Below are 19,039 nucleotides of genomic sequence, written 5' to 3' on the forward strand. Positions count from 1 at the left end.
AAATGTTCCTTCTAATTTCTTTGGGTTACGTCATGACCATGTTGGCATGTAGTCTTAACTGTGGACCTTGAACAACAAGCGAGGCATTTACTTAGACACATAGCCAATGACTTTCCTCTCCTCTCAGCTGCCGACCGCAGTTGTGTCTAGTAGAAAGGGACCTCAGCTGGTGCTGTTGTCGTGACAACCAAAAAAGGCGCATCAGACTCTCGTGAAGGGGGCAGCAGTGCGATGTATAAGCGGGGGTGGGGTAATCGGGTAGAGAGAGCTCTAGAGTGAGAGGCGCTGGTGACTGGAGAGGACTGAATTTCCTCCCCACCTCTAAAGAACTCTGCTGCCTGTCTATCGCAGCCTTTACGCGGGAGCTGAAAGCACAGTGGAATACAGGGCTTTCAGAGAGGGTTTACGGAATATATGTTTTCCTCCAAGCCATTTTGCTTTCGTTGTTTCAACGCGTATTTATCTTCCTCAACATCATAGAAACCCTTGGTCACACTTTGTCCTGGAGTAGGTTATTGCCACGGGTCGGAGCGCCACTTCAGTTCCCTTTTATAAGTCTAAACACTTTCTCTGGGATCTCTGCGCGTCCGGTTAGGAAATGCTGGTCGGAAGGAGACCGTGTTGGAGGCAATTGCAGGCTTCTTTTTTCAGACTCCTGTGTCTTATTCCTACAGGGTTCCCCGTCCGAAGTGTGGATATGCAGCGAGCGACCGACAACATTACTATCCGTCAGGGTGATACAGCGGTTATCAGGTAGGTCCCTGTCCAACTTTCCATTCATCCGCAGCCTCCAAGTGATGCTGAGTTTTGCATGCAAAGCATAGAACCAGCATGGAATGAAATGATCAATGATTCTATTGACACGTTCGCTAATGTGTAGGCTACTGATGCCTAATGTTATCTAATTTAAAATATTGAAATGTCACATGATGTGTTTTACATTAAATAGGACATCAACTAAGTTAAATACTCATCAGTAGGATATGAGAAATGTATTGGAAAAAAATATGCATATTTTTTTAAAGTGTGGATTTCAAGAGACTTATTTTCATTTTGATCTGAAATGCGATTTGATGTTGCTCCGTAGCCTAGTTTATTATGTAGTCTATGCCACAGTCACATTATCATCCCCAAACTGCAAAATAATGATGTAGCCTAATTTAAACGACATTGCCCTGGTATTCATTGGAAATCACTGAAAACGTTAAGTGTGTCATAGAATTGTCACAAAATGATGTCCGGGAAGCGTCAGATTATAGGAGGCTACTCTTTTCAATGGGGGAGAGTACAGGCAAGTGCTGCGTGGGGTAGCCTACAATACATAACGATGCAGTTTGATTTCCGAATTGCACAACAGCCCATATTACCCGGTTATGAAAAATAATTCCAAAGCGCCATAAAAGCTTCACTGTGAATTAAATCCATATTTTCTTTGTGCCAATTATGTCGGGAGTAGTTTTAGCCTAAAGTTAATCACTTCCCAGACAATGCAAGCTGTCAATTTAAGGCTATTATGTTATTGTTGGACACAGATGGCATTAGTCACGTGGTCACAGCCATGTGTTTTTGGACTGGCAGGTCAGTGAGGGGCTATGATTACCCCTCCCCCTCCCAAAAACGAATTATGCAAGACACAACAACAATATTTCTCTCTTTAACTCACTCTCCCTCTCACACACCCCTGCTGATTTTTTTATCACTGAATTGAAAAGTATGCTAATGTAGAGTTTATTTGTGGCATAGCCTACATGGTTAAGAATTAACCAAAATGACTGAAACGTCTGAAAAATAGCTAGGAGGACATTTTGCATTATTGATGTTATGTATGATATTTATATTTTTTGTAATGTTAAATGAGAGCAATCTGATCTTTATAAAGCATTGTTAGGTTTTATACCCATTGTGAGGTGCATGCATTGCACCAGACAGAGAGAGACAAAGAGAGTATTGTTTTATATTCGCTGACTGCAGTAGACGGGTTGTCAATGGAGTTTGGGAATCATTGACCCAGACACGCCCCTACTGGGCTGTATTGCCTTACAGTGCCTCTGCATGCCAAGCTGTAATATTTTCTCTATATATACACTACATGACCAAAGGTATGTGGACACCTGCTCGTCAAACATCTAATTCCAAAATCATGGGCATTAATATGGAGTTGGTCCCCCCTTTGCTGCTATAACATCCTCCACTCTTCTGGGAAGGCTTTCCAGTAGATGGTGGAACATTCCTGTGGGGACTTGCTTCCATTCAGCCACAAGAGAATTAGTGAGGTCGGGCACTGATGTTGGGCGATTAGGCCTGTCTCGCAGTCAGGGTTGAGGTCAGGGCTCTGTGCAGGCCAGTCGAGTTCTTCCACACCAAACTCAACAGACTCTTTCTGTACGGACCTTGCTTTGTGCACAAGGGCATTGTCATGCTGAAACAGGAAAGGGCCTTTCCCAAACTGAAGTTGGATGCACAGAATTGTCTAGAATGTCATTGTATGCTGTAGAGTTAAGATTTCCCTTCACTGGAACTAAGGAGCCTAGCCTGAACCTCCTCCACCAAACTTTACAGTTGGCACTATGAATTGGGACAGGAAGCGTTCTCCTGGCATCTACCAAACCCAGATTCGTCCATCGGACTGCCAGATGGTGAAGCGTGATTCATCACTCCAGAAAACACGTTTCCACTGCTCCAGAGTCCAATGTCAGCAAGCTTTATAACACTCCAGCCAACGCTTGGCATTGCGCATGGTGATCTTACAATTGTATGCGGCTGCTCGGCCCTGGAAATCTATTTCATGAAGCTTCCGATGAACAGTTCACGTTGCTAAGTTTGGAACGCGTTAGTGAGTGTTGCAAACGAGGACAGACAATTTTTACGCGCTACCTGCTTCAGCACTCGGTGGTCCCGTTCTGTGAGCCTGTATGGCCTACCACCTCGCGGCTGAGCCGGTGTTGCTCCTCGACGTTTCCACTTCACAATAACATCATTTATAGTTGACCGGGGCAGCTCTCGCAGGGCAGAAATTTGACGGAAAGGTGGCATCCTATGATAGTACCACGTTGAAAGTCACTGAGCTCTTCTGTAATGCCATTTTACTGCCAGTGTTTGTCTATTGTATGGCTGTGTGCTCAATTTTATACACCTGTCAGCAACGGCTGTGGCTGAAAGCCAAATCCACTAATTTGAAGGCGTGTCCACATAATTTTGTAAATATATTGTATCAATTCACTGTAAATGTTCTCCTACATAAGACTGTATCGGAGCACACAATCATGTTCTAATGGCAAATCACATTCAGATATTATATTGAAGACATTAATTCAATAATTATCTAGCGTCTATAGACCTGAACATTTATATCACACTATCATTTAATTAATTGTCGCACTTGTCGTCTGTAAGGAGTGAGGGATTAGAGTAACGTCATCATCTGATGCAACATAAGACCTATTGAAAGTTACAATAAAATGACAAACATTTAACTTTCAGTTTAGAGAACTATATACTTGATCCTCTCATGGTGATGCAGCAGTGGGAATATCTCAAAACCTGTGGTAGCCTATAGCCTATATTGTTAACCTGTAGGTCAAAGGTGTGCTGACCACTCTGGTGTTGTCACAGCCAGGCCCAGCAGGTTTAGGACCTATAATCCACTTACTGGATTTCCTCTCACTAAATCGCTTCCATCAATTCAATTATTTGATCATCAAGTCAATCAAATTCCAACGTAGTTACTTTTAAATCTTACTAAGGCTCACCAATTGATATCCATTTAAAAATCCAGCCAATCAGTTTACTCAGTGCATTCATTTCCTTCAATTAAGAGTGAGTTTAGCCGTCACCTGGCCTGTACAGTAATATATGTTCTACTCAGTGCCTAGTTGTTTCCTCCCATACAGTGTCACTCAGTGAGCCTAATATTAAAACGTGATTCCTGAAGTTACATTCGTGAACATAAGTTGACTTCAAGTTTACTTTTTAACAGTTAACTCAATTATCAATGACTACACAGCAAACTGCAGTTGTGTGCCCAGTAGCCCAACCGAACAACATGCATTTTTCACTCCCCAGTTTCAACAGACAAATCGGATAAAAAAATATATAGAAGAACAAGGGCCACTATGAGAGAACTTTCAGGGGGGGCCCCAGGGTAGTCATTTGTTGCATGAGAAAGTGTAGCCAATGTGATTCCATAAGCTGGTTTTGCTGTGCTGTTGGGATATCCGTGGCCTAGAGAAATAATATAGCCTTGACTCCATTACCGATGCCTGCGGCTTAGTTATGACATTACCGGCATAGTTGGAGCTGAACCCTTAAAGAAACTATTTTGTTACACAGTAGCTGTGGTGTACTAGTAACAATGTTCCTAAAATGACGAAGAAAAAGGGCCTTATAACACATGCAAGTAAAGTTACCAAAATAATTGTCCTTTTTCAGCATCAACACTTTGAGAGTGATTAAAATAAAGGTTTTGTAAAGGTTATTTTAACCTCATTTGCTTAGCTAGTTAACCTGTTAACCCCTAAGATTGTTTAAGTCAGTCTCGTAACATGAGATGAGATTCACATGACGTGAATGCGTTAGTACAGCAGTCTATGTTGACGCATTCTTTAGATTAAGTACTGTAGAGGTCCACTGTGGCTTAGAATCATGCTGATTACGTTTTATTGACGTCTTTGGCTGACATTTGACTTAGTACCAGTTGAACATTTTCTTCTCCGCGTGCTTCAACTAAATTCATATCCCAAACGTCTTGTTACATCCCCAAACATTTAGATCGCAGTGAAAGTGTCCCACATTCTGAACTACTTTGAGATTGATACCACCCCAACAACTCAAATTAATCCTTCTCAGAGTCACAGTGAATCACGGCTGGATCTCAAAGTTATTTTGTATCCCTTTGCAGCATTTCTGTGTCACAATGCTTTACTTTTTAATTGCTTTTTCACTAGTTGGCAGTCCATGGCCTGCAGGGTGCGTTCTGATGTGGGCGAAGCGCAGAAAATTGACAATTGCTTATTAAAGCATTAATGACACAGACACCGGGATTGCTCTCCTCCGGGTCAATTATCATTGATTTGACAATATCCGCTCCCTTTCGTGGTATTTGGGTGGAGATCATTGTGGGCTTGTGTTTTGCCCTTAGGCCCGGATGTCACAGACACCCGAATATCCCTTTTCAATTAAAGTATGAAAGGCTCAGTGCGTTTGAAACCTGCTAGGTTCAGATATCCGACTTGTGAAGCAGTTTCTCATAGAGATGTACCGACATAGCAGACCTTGTGTAGCTTTTTCAAGCTACAATTTGGGATCTGGGAATCCTTATAATGGTAATTTCAATTATTTATATATACATATAAAAAAGGTTACATTTCACCAGCCTCATCCCTCAGTTGTATACTGTCTGGCTGTTTTGTTGTTTTTATAATCCCAAACAATAGCTTTAATATGGCCCCGTATTCATCGTATCAGGATCAGACTGAAATACATTGTGGTTTGATGGCTAATGTGGCCTTGAAAGGATGGTGCAATGTTATCTAGGGAATTACTATCTCCTTAGAGTATACTTCAGCCCACGTTTGAAGGGAATCTCATTTTCCTGTAACATCTGTTGTCAAATCAAGATTTTTCTTCTCTGCTGTATAGTTGTACAGTTGAAGTCGAAAGTGTACATACACTTAGGTTGGAGTCATTAAAAATCGTTTTTCAACCACTCCACGCATTTCTTGTTAACAAACTATAGTTTTGGCCAATCGGTTAGGACATCTACTTTGTGCATGACACAAGTCATTTTTCCAACAATTGTTTACAGAAAGATTATTTTACTTATAATTCACTGTATCACAATTCCAGTGGGTCAGAAGTTTACATACACTAAGTTGAGTGTGCCTTTAAACAGCTTGGAAAATTCCAGAAAATGATGTCATGGCTTTAGAAGCTTCTGATAGGCTAATTGACATCATTTGAGTCAATTGGAGGTGCACCTGTGGATCTATTTCAAGGCCTACCTTCAAACTTGGTGCCTCTTTGCTTGACATCATGGGAAAATCAAAAGAAATCAGCCAAGACCTCAGAAAAAAAATCCTATATCGACATAACCTGAAAGGCCACTCAGCAATGAAGAAGCCACTGCTCCAAAACCGCCATAAAAAAAGCCAGACTACGGTTTGCAACTGCACATGGGGACAAAGATCGTACTTTTTGGAGAAATGTCCTCTGGTCGGATGAAACAAAAATAGAACTGTTTGGCCATTGTGACCATCGTTATGTTTGGAGGAAAAAAGGGGAGGCTTGCAAGCCGAAGAACACCATCCCAACCGTGAAGCACGGGGGTGGCAGCATTATGTTGTGGGTGTTTTGCTGCAGGAGGGACTGGTGCACTTCACAAAATAGATGGCACCATGAGGCAGGAAAATTATGTGGATATATTGAAGCAACATCTCAAGACATCAGTCAGGAAGTTAAAGCTTGGTCACAAATGGGTCTTCCAAATGGACATTGACCCCAAGCATACTTCCAAAGTTGTGGCAAAATAGCTTAAGGAGAACAAAGTCAAGGTATTGGAGTGGCCATCACAAAGCCCTGACCTCAATTCTATAGAAAATATGTGGGCAGAACTGAAAAAGCGTGTGCGAGCAAGGAGGCTAACAAACCTGACTCAGTTACACCAGCTCTGTCAGGAGGAATGGGCCAAAATTCACCCAACTTATTGTGGGAAGCTTGTGGAATGCTACCCGAAACGTTTGACCAAAGTTAAACAATTTAAAGGCAATGTTACCAAATACTAATTGAGTGTATGTAAACTGCTGACCCACTGGAAATGTGACGAAAGAAATTAAAGCGGAAATAAATCATTCTCTATTCTGTTATTCTGACATTTCACATTCTTAAAATAAAGTGGTGATCCTAACTGAGCTAAGGAAGGGAATTTTTACTCGGATTAAATGTCAGGAATTGCAAACATTTTTGTTTAAATGTATTTGGCTAAGGTGTATGTAAACTTCCAACTTCTTCAACTGTAAGTGAATCAGTGCCAGGAATATTGTCTATCTACAGTATGTCAGACATTCCATCTTTTGAGGATGAAACCAGATAAATGATGCCTACTCAATACTGTTTCCATGTAATTCGGGGCATAGTTTCAAGTGTATGGAAGGAAGGAACACTTTCCAGCTCATTCAATATTATTTGTTTTCAAGGCTACTGAAACACACCCAAACCTCTCCAGTATAAGTGTTGGAATGTCGTCAATTCTCATTATAATGTACAGGCCGTTTTATTTTAAGTTTATCTACTTTTTGGTTTGTGGTGGGATTTACAAAGAGATTGCCTCTGAGTGTTGAAGGATTTACAACAGAGAATTATTCAAGTGTTGATTACAATACTAGCTGCTATTGATCCCAGCAGAAAATGAATGGCTTAGCTAACTGTTGACTCACAGATCCCAATCCAAAATCCAAACCTCACAGTTAAGAGATTATGAACATTTGCATAATTCCACTACCGAAAATGCATTTTCATTGTTCTCTTTAAGAACTGCACATTGATAATTTACTGTAAATACCAGACTGATTATCCTGTCTGTTCTCTATGTGGTCACTTTTCTTAGACACATTTTTTCAAGTCCAAAAGTTCCACTAAATCTATTAGAGTAATGTGGTTGTGTTATTATGACTGTATAAATCCCCCATTACCTCTAACAATTGCCAAGTCATTGACTCCAAACATGGATTTTCAATTTGGAAGTGCAGTTATTGATAAGTAGTTCGTTAGCATACTCAGAAGGAGGGCACTTACTGTAAGTGTTCATCTCCAGTACTGTAATGTTCATAGGGGCTTAACACTCTACCAGGAATCCTTGGCAAGTGACCCACAGAGGACATCACTGCGTGCCATAGATGGCATAGATGATAGAAACTAAACCAAATCTGACCACATTTACATAATTCAGTTATGAGACATGCATGGCTCTCGTGTCCTGATTTGAAAAATGTGAATTCAATTACTTTGAATAGGTCAAATGGTTTTTGTGTACCTGTTATTTCAAGATCCTATTGTAGAAATATTCAGCTTAAATAACAAATAGGGTCAAGTTAAACTTTTTTTTGTACTATTAGTAATGTTTTGCAACTATTACTATTCTTATACATGCCGCAACCATATCACAAGCATTGTCACATTTTAAATAGGAAAAAAACATTGTCTGGAACTCCATAAGGAGAGAAACTGTGCTACACAATTTCACATGTCCCCCCCCCCCCCCCCTAAAGGACCGCTATCTCTCAACAAGTCATCCGACTGAGTGCAGGTTTTTTACAGTTTAGAGCCTCCCAAGGGCTTTTAGCATCTCTCACAGTGCTGTCCAGTGCTGCTCTGATGGGGTAGTGACCTGATTCAAAGCCGGGGAGACCAGGGACAGACAGCATTAGTACAATCACCACATAATCCTCTCTGCTTCTGCCCTGGCAGAGCCAGGATTTTCAAATCAATTTCATTTTCACCCATGATGCGGTTACAGTTTGAAAAGATGTGCGGCTGCCAGCTTCGTCATTATCTCCCTGTCCCATTTTGTTTTGGAGAATGAGGTTGAAGGGAGGGAGGGGTAGCGTCGTGGGGGGATGGGGGTGTTTGGTTGGACATCTCCCCAATTTGAAGTTCCGTCGACAGTTGAGACATTTCTGCGTCATTGAGATTGAACCATCTGAGAGCCTTCTGTTTGTGTCACATGCTGAACTGGAGTTTAAGCGGTCGAAGGCTGTGCACGTTGCGTATTTGGCTTAGGCCTAGTTTGTTTTCTCTGTCCTCAAACTTTCTCTCAGCTTCCTAGAATTCCCTGAGCTCCCTTCAGCTTGGTGATGTGTCAAAATCACTGTGCATATTAACATATCTATCAGGTTTTTATATCGTCATACCGTCCTTCTCTCATCCCAGGATTTACGGTATTACCGGCTTAGTACACAAGGGGGTGCCCAAAAAAGCTTGAAAAAAGCCCATTGAGTGTCGATTATGAGAAAGCTATCAAAATTAGCACATGTAATAGCGAATTTCCATGGAGTTTGCTAGCTAAATATGCTAACAAGCGCAAATGAAAATAAATGAATTGCAAAGACAGGAAATCCAGCTCCTAAAGTTATGCATATATAGGTAGGAGCTAACCAATGTAATTGTTGGTGAGTTTGGACATTTACAAGCGAATGTGAGCTAGGGACATTGTGCAAATGAAGAAAGTTTTGACACATGCTTGTCTGAAGGAAGAACAGTACTGGCTCTGAAGCAGCATGTGTACAGACTGTGTCTGTCTGGAGTCGCTAGGAAAACGGGCCTGCCTGTTCTGCTTGGAGAAGATGGGGGAGGAGCAGAAGGGCCGAGAACATTGAGGAGAAAAAACGCAACAAAATCAAGCAGTGGCAGCTGTACAAATAACTCATCCAAAGGGCTTTGACTTCTCAAACACAGCAGAAAGTAAACACTATACGATGCCTGGTCACCTTATTAGTTCAGCCACTTGCTTAGATAACTAGAAAGTTAAACTTAGGGGTCACGTTAATGCAGAATTCTGTGTTTTTCAAACAGGATTCTTTTTTGAGAATGCATAAATCTCTTGCTGCATTTTGTAAGAGCAGATCTAAAATGCTTCTTGTAATTTCTGCTCAACATCAGACAAATCTCCACTCGGATAAGAATTAATGAACGGGCATTCCAGCGCTCTGACTGATGTGTAGCTACTTTTCTCCGGTACTTTTCTGGGTGTAGCCAGCCTACTTTTTCTCAGGTAAAAATGAAATATTAACTTTAAGCAAAACATTAGGAAATGTAGCTGGCTACATTCTTTCTATGCTAAACATTAGAAATATGATGGCCATGCATTGTTTTTGCAAAAATAGACCTTGCTTTTCATTGTAAGCTCATTTATTCGTGTGGCTGCCAGCCAAATAGGGATGCACTTCTGTTGTCATCTGATGATGAAAAGGAAGCTATTTTCTGCCGAATGTGTTACACTCATGTATTTTCTGTAAAGGAAAACAATAGTTGCACATGCCTGATCTTTCTATTTTAGTTTAGAAAAAACCCACAATTGACTCTCAATATAAAACGCGACCCCTGTCAATACAAAGCTGGACCTGCTCCCGCTTTCTCCCATTGTGCTATTTACAAACAAATACGTGACTGACTCAACTGTTCTGGGGAACTATGGTAAGCTTCATAATGTCAAATAATGTGACAGGTGAAATGAAGAACGTGATCTGCTTTATCTCCTAAGGTATTGCACAAGTTGACTACAGGTATTTACTTAAGAAGTAGCTACAAGTATTACAATGTATTGAAAAACCTCAAAGAAATGGTTTCAACGGTATTGAAAAACCATTCCTTGGCTATTTCAAAATACCCCGGTATACAGTATATGCAGTATACCGGCCAAGCCTAATCTCTATCATTACACCAGCATCCAACCTCCTGAACAGTCCAGAAAGTAGGCAACCTGCAAGTGTTTGTGATCACACCAATTACTCTAACAGTACACAATACAAAATGGTTAGCTTTGTTCAAATATCATTTCATTAGGGATGTGCATCTTTCCTTTCATGAATGATTCGATACGTATTTAGATGCATGGGCACCGATCCGATACAGGAACGATATGTTTTGAGTTTGAAACGATTCGGTGCAATTTGGTTTGATTGTGGAACGAATTGATGCGATGACCAGTTTTTTGTTGCATGAACACATTCATTTTCCATTTTAAATTAATATCTGCAGCTGATAGGAGCTCAGGAGCTGAGCCTCTCTGAGCTGGATCTGTCTGAGATGAGTGGCTCTCTGTTAGTATGTGTGTGTGTGTGTGTGTGTGTGTGTGTGTGTGTGTGTGTGTGTGTGTGTGTGTGTGTGTGTGTGTGTGTGTGTGTGTGTGTGTGTGTGTGTGTGTGTGTGTGTGGGGGGGGGGGGGGGGTCAATGGTATGTCTAGGCACCTGAGCTGAGCCATTAGGCAAACTGAGCATCTACAGTACCACCCCACTCTCAGATTAGGGGTGGGAAGAAATGTATGCTTTTTGTCACTACCATTTATCTGAAATCTCTATCACCCACTAGTTAACTTTCCAGATTGAAAATATTTTGGGCTAGTACAATGTCAATATTTACGTTTAGAAATGTTTATCCCCCTCTCGAAAGCGAATGGTTTAGACCGTTTGGAATTTCACGAAGAGGTTCTCTACCAAAACTATTTCTTATGGTGAACTTGAACAGTCTAAATAAAATCTGAATGATTGAAAACCGCAATCAGCAGTTGGATGTGAGTTGCGTCCACTCTTGTAGGCTACACAACTCTCAGATTTTGTGCACACATTTGTTTACATCCCTGTTAGTGAGCATTTCTCCATTGCCAAGATAATCCATCCACCTGACAGGTGTGGCATATCAAGAAGCTGATTAAACAGCATGATCATTATACAGATGCACCCTGTGCTGAGGACAATAAATGGCCACTCTAAAATGTGCAGTTTTGTCACACAACACAATGCCACAGATATCTTAAGTTTTGAGGGAGTGTGCAATTGGCATGCTGACTGCAGGAATGTTCACCAGAGCTGTTGCCAGATAATTTAATGTTAATTTCTCTACCATAAGCCACCTCCAACGTTGTTTTAGAGAATTTGGCAGTACATCTAACCGGCCTCACAACCGCAGACCATATGTATGGCGTTGTGTCGGCGAGTGGTTTGCTGATGTCGACATTGTGAACAGAGTGCTCCATGGTGGCGTTTGGGTTATGGTTAGGGCAGGCATAAGATACGGACAATAAACACAATTGCATTTTATCAATAGCAATTTGAATGCACAAAAATACCGTGACGAGATCCAGAGGCCCATTGTGAGGCCCTTTTTTTTAGGTATCTGTGACCAACCGATGCATATCTGTATTCCCAGTCATGTGAAATCCATAGATCAGGGCCTAATTTATTTATTTTAATTAACTGATTTCCTCATATGACCTGTAACTCAGTGATGCAGTTATATTTTTGTTCAGTATAATAAAGCCCGTGATTTGACATTGCGAAAGCCATTTTACAAGCATCTGAATGGTGAAGGTGCCAGATGTACAAATAGCCTATTTGAACAGGGATCGCCTACCTCTCGTTGGCGCAAGCAGCTGTGTCTCGTGCACTCTGCATGAGTCATTTACATTGTGACATATTTCACTACGCAGTACGTCAACTTCATGCAAGCTCGTTCCGCTACTGGATGTACAGTACAGAATAGCGTTTCACAACGTAAGACAAAATGGAGGAGAGCATAGTCTCTCGTCAGAGATCGCATTTACAAAATATGACCTTTTCATTCGTTGTTTCTGTTGATAATAAAACATGTTTAGTTATTTTTTCCTCAACTTGTTTCTATAACTTTCTAGCAAGTCAAGCTGTATTACAGCGCAGCTAGCTAGCTAAAAGCTTTGCTATGGCTGTACTGTAGCTAGCGACCTCCACCTAATAATTATTATCAAAAACAAACGTCATTACCATCACAATAAACTCAAACAGGAGGCAACAGTCAAAGTATAATTGACTTAACAACCAATGTGTATTTTTTTAACATACTTGTACTATTAAAATAGCACTTACTTAATGGGTAATTGTTTGCAAGTTGCTAGCTATCCCATAAACCCATCTTCGAAAACCACATTTTCTTCTTCTGTGGTTTGGTAACTTTTTTTTCTTTGATGGACTCTGGCTGGAGAGTTTGGAAGACATTCAAAGTATCCGGCGTCCAGCTCACACCAGAGCCTTCTTACTGTAAGGGGGTGTTGAGATTCCACTCCATTGTGGATTGTCCGAATTCAAATGAATGACATCCGATGCAATGTAACAGAGTGTTTATGATGAGGCAGTCATACTCGGTTACATGCATAAAAGTTCGATAGGCTACTGAACTGAAGGAGAGGACACGTCAATTCAGTCACAACAGATAAGAGTTCTTTTCAGAATAAAACAATATGAGTAAAAATCTTAAGTGAATCAGCAATTCCTAACGTTTAAATTGGTATTCTGACCGATGCATGCATGCTAAATTTGGATCAGTTTGGTCTCCCACAGACCGATGCACTCGTTTGTTAATCATTTTAACCAGGCACTGATCCGTATCGGTGAATCATTACATCCCTACAATTAATTTATCGTCTTAATTAGGTTACCCATGTTGGTACAGGGGATTTGTCATTTTATTATTTTCTTAAGGAATCAGTTCACATTAGATGTATTTAATCCTTTGTACAGTACATGTAATTTGTCTGTCAGTGTCACATTAAAGTTGTAACGTTCGTCGTTATGGGTAGACCAAGGTGCAGCGTGATTTGGGTTCATCATACTTTATTTAAATGTGAACCATCAAAAAAACAATAAACAACACAACGAACGAAAAGCTTTCTTCGTGCAAAATACATACAACCAACAAAAGACAAGATCCCACAACTGAAGGTGGGAAAAAGGGCTGCCTAAGTATGATCCCCAATCAGAGACAACGATAGACAGCTGCCTCTGATTGGGAACCATACTAGGCCAACAAAGAAAAAGTAAACATAGATATGCAAAAACTAGAGTACCCACCCTAGTCACACCCTGACCTAACCAAAATATAGAGAATAAACAGGGATCTCTAAGGTCAGGGTGTGACAAAATTCCTCTGGTCAAGAGCTGTTTCGCTTCCCCACATGCAGCAGGCTTTCGCTCTTAGTCACTCACTTAGTTTACTTTACTAAGGATTTTGGTCGAGTTGTGAGTTGTCCCAATTTTACAATCGTTCGAAGTCGATGTTAACCAACAGAGGCTATAGTCTGATCAGGAATCCACTCAATTGTGGGAGAAGACAAAAACAATTTTTTTTGAAAGCCATTCAGAAGGCAACTAAAATGATTGAAAAGGAGTTTCTTTCTGTAGAGAATTTGTAGTTTGAAGATCCTATACACTGAGAGGGTTTTGTTCTTTACAGAGGTTCCGATAGTATCAAAGTAAATAATCAGATTCATATCTGATGGCACCCTTGGTACTATTTTTGGTTACCACTGGTTACCACAGCAGGGTATTTAGTATACATCCATTTTGATTCAAAGCAGATTGAAGCATTACGTAGAGGGATTGTTCTCATAAGTGACTTATTGTTTACTTCATATTTGTCACGTCTGCTCCCCCCCCCTCCCCGGCGCTTGAGGGCGCCAGGCTGCCCTGCATCACGCACTCCTATCATCCATTACGCACACCTGCCTTCCCTCGTCACGTGCATCAGCGATATTGGACTCATCTGGACTCACTCATCACCTGTTATTACCTCCCCTATATTTGTCAGTTCCCCAGCTCTGTTCCCCGCTTCTGCGTTGATTGTTTTTGTTACTCTTTTTCTGACACTGTTCCTGTCTCGTTCCATGTCCGTTCCTTATTAAATGTTTGACTCCCCGTACCTGCTTCGTCTCTCCAGCGTCATTCCATGTGACAGAATGCAGAAGCCAACATACGAAGCATCGGGGAGTACTGGCGTTCCGGTTAGTATCGTGGCATCGGCTCTGGGTTGCCACCGATGGAACCGGGGGTGCCTAGCCAGCTCGTCAGGCTTCCACACCCTAGCTGGCTCGAGAGGTTTCCTTGCCCCGGTTGGCTCGGATGGCGCACATCCCATGTCGGGCCTCAGCCGGATCTTCAGTTCTTGTTCGCCCAGCCGGTCCAGGAGTTTTTTGTTTGTTTTTTGTTTTGTTGGTGACGTCGGGGTGGATTACTCCGCTAGGAAAAAAATACGGATAAGAATAAGAGAAAAAAGTAACATGTAATTAAAGAGCAGCAGTAAAAGATAACAATATATACAGGGAGGTGCCAGTATAGAGTCAATGTGCGGGGACACCGGTCAGTTGAGGTAGTATGTACATGTCGGTAGAGTTAATTAAAGTGACCATGCATAGATGACAACAGAGAGTGGCAGTGGTATGGAGAGGGGGGGGGGGGGCAATGTGAATAGTCTGGGTAGCCAGATTATTTTTTACTGCTGCTCTTTAATTACATGTTACTTTTATGTCTTATTCTTATCCGTATTTTTTTAAACTGCACTGTTCGTAATGGGCTCGTAAGTAAGCATTTCAATGTAAGGTCTAGACCTGTTGTATTTGGCGCATGTGACTAATAAAATTTGATTTGAAAAATTGATTTGATGTGTATATTGGCTTTATCATCTGAGATGGACATGCTCTCCGCATCTCAAGCTCTTTCGAGAGTTCTTAAGAGTGATAAATGAACATAGACTATACATCAACATAAAACATTTTAGTGATGTGCAAATAAATATACTTTGATGTGTAAAGATAGTATCGAAATCCAACTGGAATCCCGCTACATTGAACTAACGTAGGGTGATTCAGGAGTCTTATGGCTTGGGGGTAGCTGTTTAGAAGCCTCTTGGACCGAGACTTGGTGCTCCGGTACCGCTTGCCTTGTGGTAGTAGAGAGAACAGTCTATGACTAGGGTGGCTGGAGTCTTGGACAATATTTAGGGCCTTCCTCTGACACCGCGTGGTATAGAGGTCCTGGATGGCAGGAAGCTTGGCCCCAGTGATGTACTGGGCCGTTCGCACTACCCTCTATAGTGCCTTGCGGTAGGTGGCCGAGCAGTTTCTATACCAGGCAGTGATGCGACCAGTCAGGATGCTCTCAATGGTGCAGCTGTAGAACCTTTTGAGGATCTGAGGACCCATGACAAATCTTTTCAGTCTCCTGAGGGGGAATAGGTTTTGTCGTTCCCGCTTCACGACTGTCATGGTGTGCTTGGACCATGTTAGTTTGTTGGTGATGTGGACACCAAGGAACTTGACGCTCTCAACCTGCTCCACTACAGCCCTGTCGATGAGAATGGGGGCGTGCACAATCATCTCCTTTGTCTTGATCACATTGAGGGAGAGGTTGTTGTCCGTGCACCACATGGCCAGGTCTCTGACCTCCTCACTATAAGCTGTCTCGTCGTTGTCGGTGATCAGGCTTACCACTGATGTGTCATCGGCAAATTTAATGATGGTTTTGGAGTCATGCATGGCCGTGCAGTCATGAGTGAACAGGGAGTACAGGAGGGGGCTGAGCACGCACCCGTGAGGGACCCCTGTGTTGAGGATCAGCGTGGCGGATGTGATGTTACCTACCCTTACCACCTGGGGGTGGCCCGTCAGGAAGTCCAGGATCCAGTTGCAGAGGGAGGTGTTTGAATCTCTTTAAAAGTATAAGCATCAAGGGCTAAGCTCATACACATTTTTGACAAAGTTAACATCTAACCGTTGCTAGAAGTAAGACTGTTGTAAACTGGCTGTCATAGCAAGTAGCCTAATTAAGACTGAAGGATTGCTGGATACAGTCAAGGTGGAGAAGTTAGTGTTGCAGAGCATGTTTGCTGGGCCTTCCCAAGAGGGAGATGTGAACCTATAAATAAAAATGACTGCCTATGTCTGTCTAACCATTGATTCACGTCAAAATTTGACACTCAATTTGCTAGTGACCTCCTTGAGAAGCTATTTTTTGTGCCCTGAAAGATGTCTTCAGAGCAATGCTGTCTTTCCTAGATGCCCTGTGTCCTTCTTGCCATGCCTCAGCCCTCTAAAATACCCTGCTGGTGGCAGTACCCCACACCACAGGTGACATCACAGAATGTTGACTTGCACAAGAGGTATGACTGATTTAACATCACCCTGTGTTCAAAGCCACTTAAGCCTCATTGACTAAAGAACGCTGGAGTTCTCTTGGTTCACAGGCTGCTTGTATTTGATGGATTCTCACCCCAAAGGATTTTGGGTAGCATTTGTCTCTGTCAATTCGCCCATAAAACTCAGGAGCTAAGAAATATTGCAGGTTTGATAACCATGGACCTTTAATTCATACAAGGTATCTATCTGAAAGCACATTAGGTCAAGTGTTCTCGACGCTGGGAAGCTCCCCGAGACCTGATTAAAAGATGATAAGTTGGTTCCATTAATATATGGATGTTCATGTGCTTCAATGTGTTCAGGTGCTTCGTCTTGTGCTATTGGGGGGGGGGGGGACGACAAACTGTGCCTGCACTGGCAAGGGATTGTGTCCCTTAGACCAGAACAGGTGAATAAATAAAAAGCCAAAGCACTGGGAGAAAATGGCAATAACAGTTTTTCTTTGCGTTTTCAAACACAATTGTAAGTTTCACTGGAATAATGTTTGTTTTGTTGCGTGGGATAGATGGGTTTTGTCTCAGGAACATTCCTCTCAAACGAACGAGACTAATGACTTCCTAGTCTCACGTAGACTGTCAGTCGATGTGTATGCAGCAGCAATACTCCATAGAGGATTGTATGATGCCCTTTATTGGCTGGGCCTCAAATCATCTTTTTCATTTCATAAATAGATAACAAAACACAACTGATCCTTCCTCTCAATTAGAAAAGTCACTTCTGGCAGTCACTATTAGTCAGGCCCTAGATACAAGTAGAATTTTCCCCAAAAGCAACAAAACTGTGCAAAAGTGCTTGTAATTATGAAATCTGTGCTTTGACAGTGTTCTGTCGGTAGGGTTTTTCTTTGCAACAAATTCTATGGAAGTATTGAACCTAATCAGTAGTTTTTTCCAAGGATAAAATATGTTCCTATACAGTGACAGTCTCTACTCTGACTTAACCACAGATCACAATGTTTGTTTTCCTATTACTTCTGTCATTACTTCGATGACACGGACTGCAAATGGAAATGACTGAAGCTTGTGATAAATATTGTGCATTATAACAAATATCTGCATTATATCATGTCTGCAGTGAGTGGATGTTGGTGCCACTAGGCCCCAGGAAGTCCAGAGACCTCTGTCTTTAGCTCAGTGGTCTAATTTAGTCCCTTGTCTGCACTTTCTGTGTACACTGTTCTTCACCGCCATTTTAGAGGATTAGTCACTTCAGTTCAGCTCACTTCAGTGTATTTGCTTGGCCAGCTCCCGTACTCCTTTACACTAGGGTATTTCAAAGGCCAAGGAGAGGACAGAACAAGTCCCCTACTTCAATCAAATAGTGAGAGGGCCGTAGAGAAGAGCTCCTTTGATAGCTCTTTTGTTATGGCCTAAGCATTTACGGCCCTATGTGCTATTTTATGTAACGGGGTTTGCAGAGATTGTGTGAGGCTGAGAAAATGTTTGCACAGTGTGACAAATCGCATCCCAATTGGTGAAGATTGTGAAATAAAAATGATGAAAAGTACAAGATGCTCTTTCCCACGCATTGCTTGTGTACATAAAGTCTAGGAAGTATCATTTCAAGTTGTTTTCCTATTTTAACACTCCCTTTTTAAAATGCAGAGTTATAAGGATTTCACCTCACCATCTCATAGTCGCTATCAAATAAAATGTGACAATATGTTAAAATACAGTGACAGTCATATACTGCAACCATGGGGGAACAGTCTCACAGGTCAATCAAACCTATTTCAGTGGTGTTGGTAACATATGCACAGACAGCCTCAACACAGTCTCACTGTCTGATCTGAGATGATGATGATGATGATGATGATGATGATGAAAATGATCAGCACTTTAATTTCCAACAAAACATTTTGGAGGGATTAGCCTTGCAGGGACATCAGTGCGGGGGAGGTGAAGGGGGGAGGTTGTTGGGGAGCTGTCAAGCCAAGCTCTTTCCTTTTATGGCTGCAGTCCTGGACCCAGATTATCACTAATCTCATCTTCTTTCATTTGACCTCAGTCCAGGGTCAAATGTAGCTAGCGGTTAGCCTGCGAACATCCTCACAATCGGTCGGAACTAAGAAGAGTCAGGAAAAGGAGCTGTTTTGTGGTTGTAAGTAAAACAGAGGCTTAGAGGGGTTTTGTTGCCAGAGTGCGTTCACAATGCATGTATTAACTCATGATTAGCAGGTCGATAGTAAATAGTCTCTTGGACCTGTATACCTTCACTGATTTCCAGCTGGTAATGATGTCTTAATATCCGACTATGTGATGAAGGGTAGGATTTCATCTAAGGCCCCAGGAGACAGATGCTATTTCACAGAATGTTTTGGGTGGAATTCT

At 41.8% G+C, this 19,039-nt stretch overlaps 1 protein-coding gene across 3 annotated transcripts in view; it reads left to right on the forward strand.

Annotated features, from left to right (window-relative positions):
- LOC139548530 (limbic system-associated membrane protein-like) overlaps positions 1–19,039 on the forward strand; it is a 728,679-nt gene that overhangs the window by 589,712 nt on the left and 119,928 nt on the right. For 2 of the 3 annotated variants that reach the window (XM_071358222.1, XM_071358219.1), the window contains exon 2: positions 675–753. In XM_071358222.1, coding sequence (XP_071214323.1) covers positions 675–753 — 79 coding nt within the window. Of the gene's footprint in view, positions 1–272; positions 754–19,039 lie in introns of those variants that run through there. The other variant, XM_071358221.1, reaches the window with a different exon arrangement.

Source organism: Salvelinus alpinus, chromosome 21, assembly GCF_045679555.1.
Source record: "Salvelinus alpinus chromosome 21, SLU_Salpinus.1, whole genome shotgun sequence".
Taxonomy (NCBI): Eukaryota; Metazoa; Chordata; class Actinopteri; order Salmoniformes; family Salmonidae; genus Salvelinus; species Salvelinus alpinus.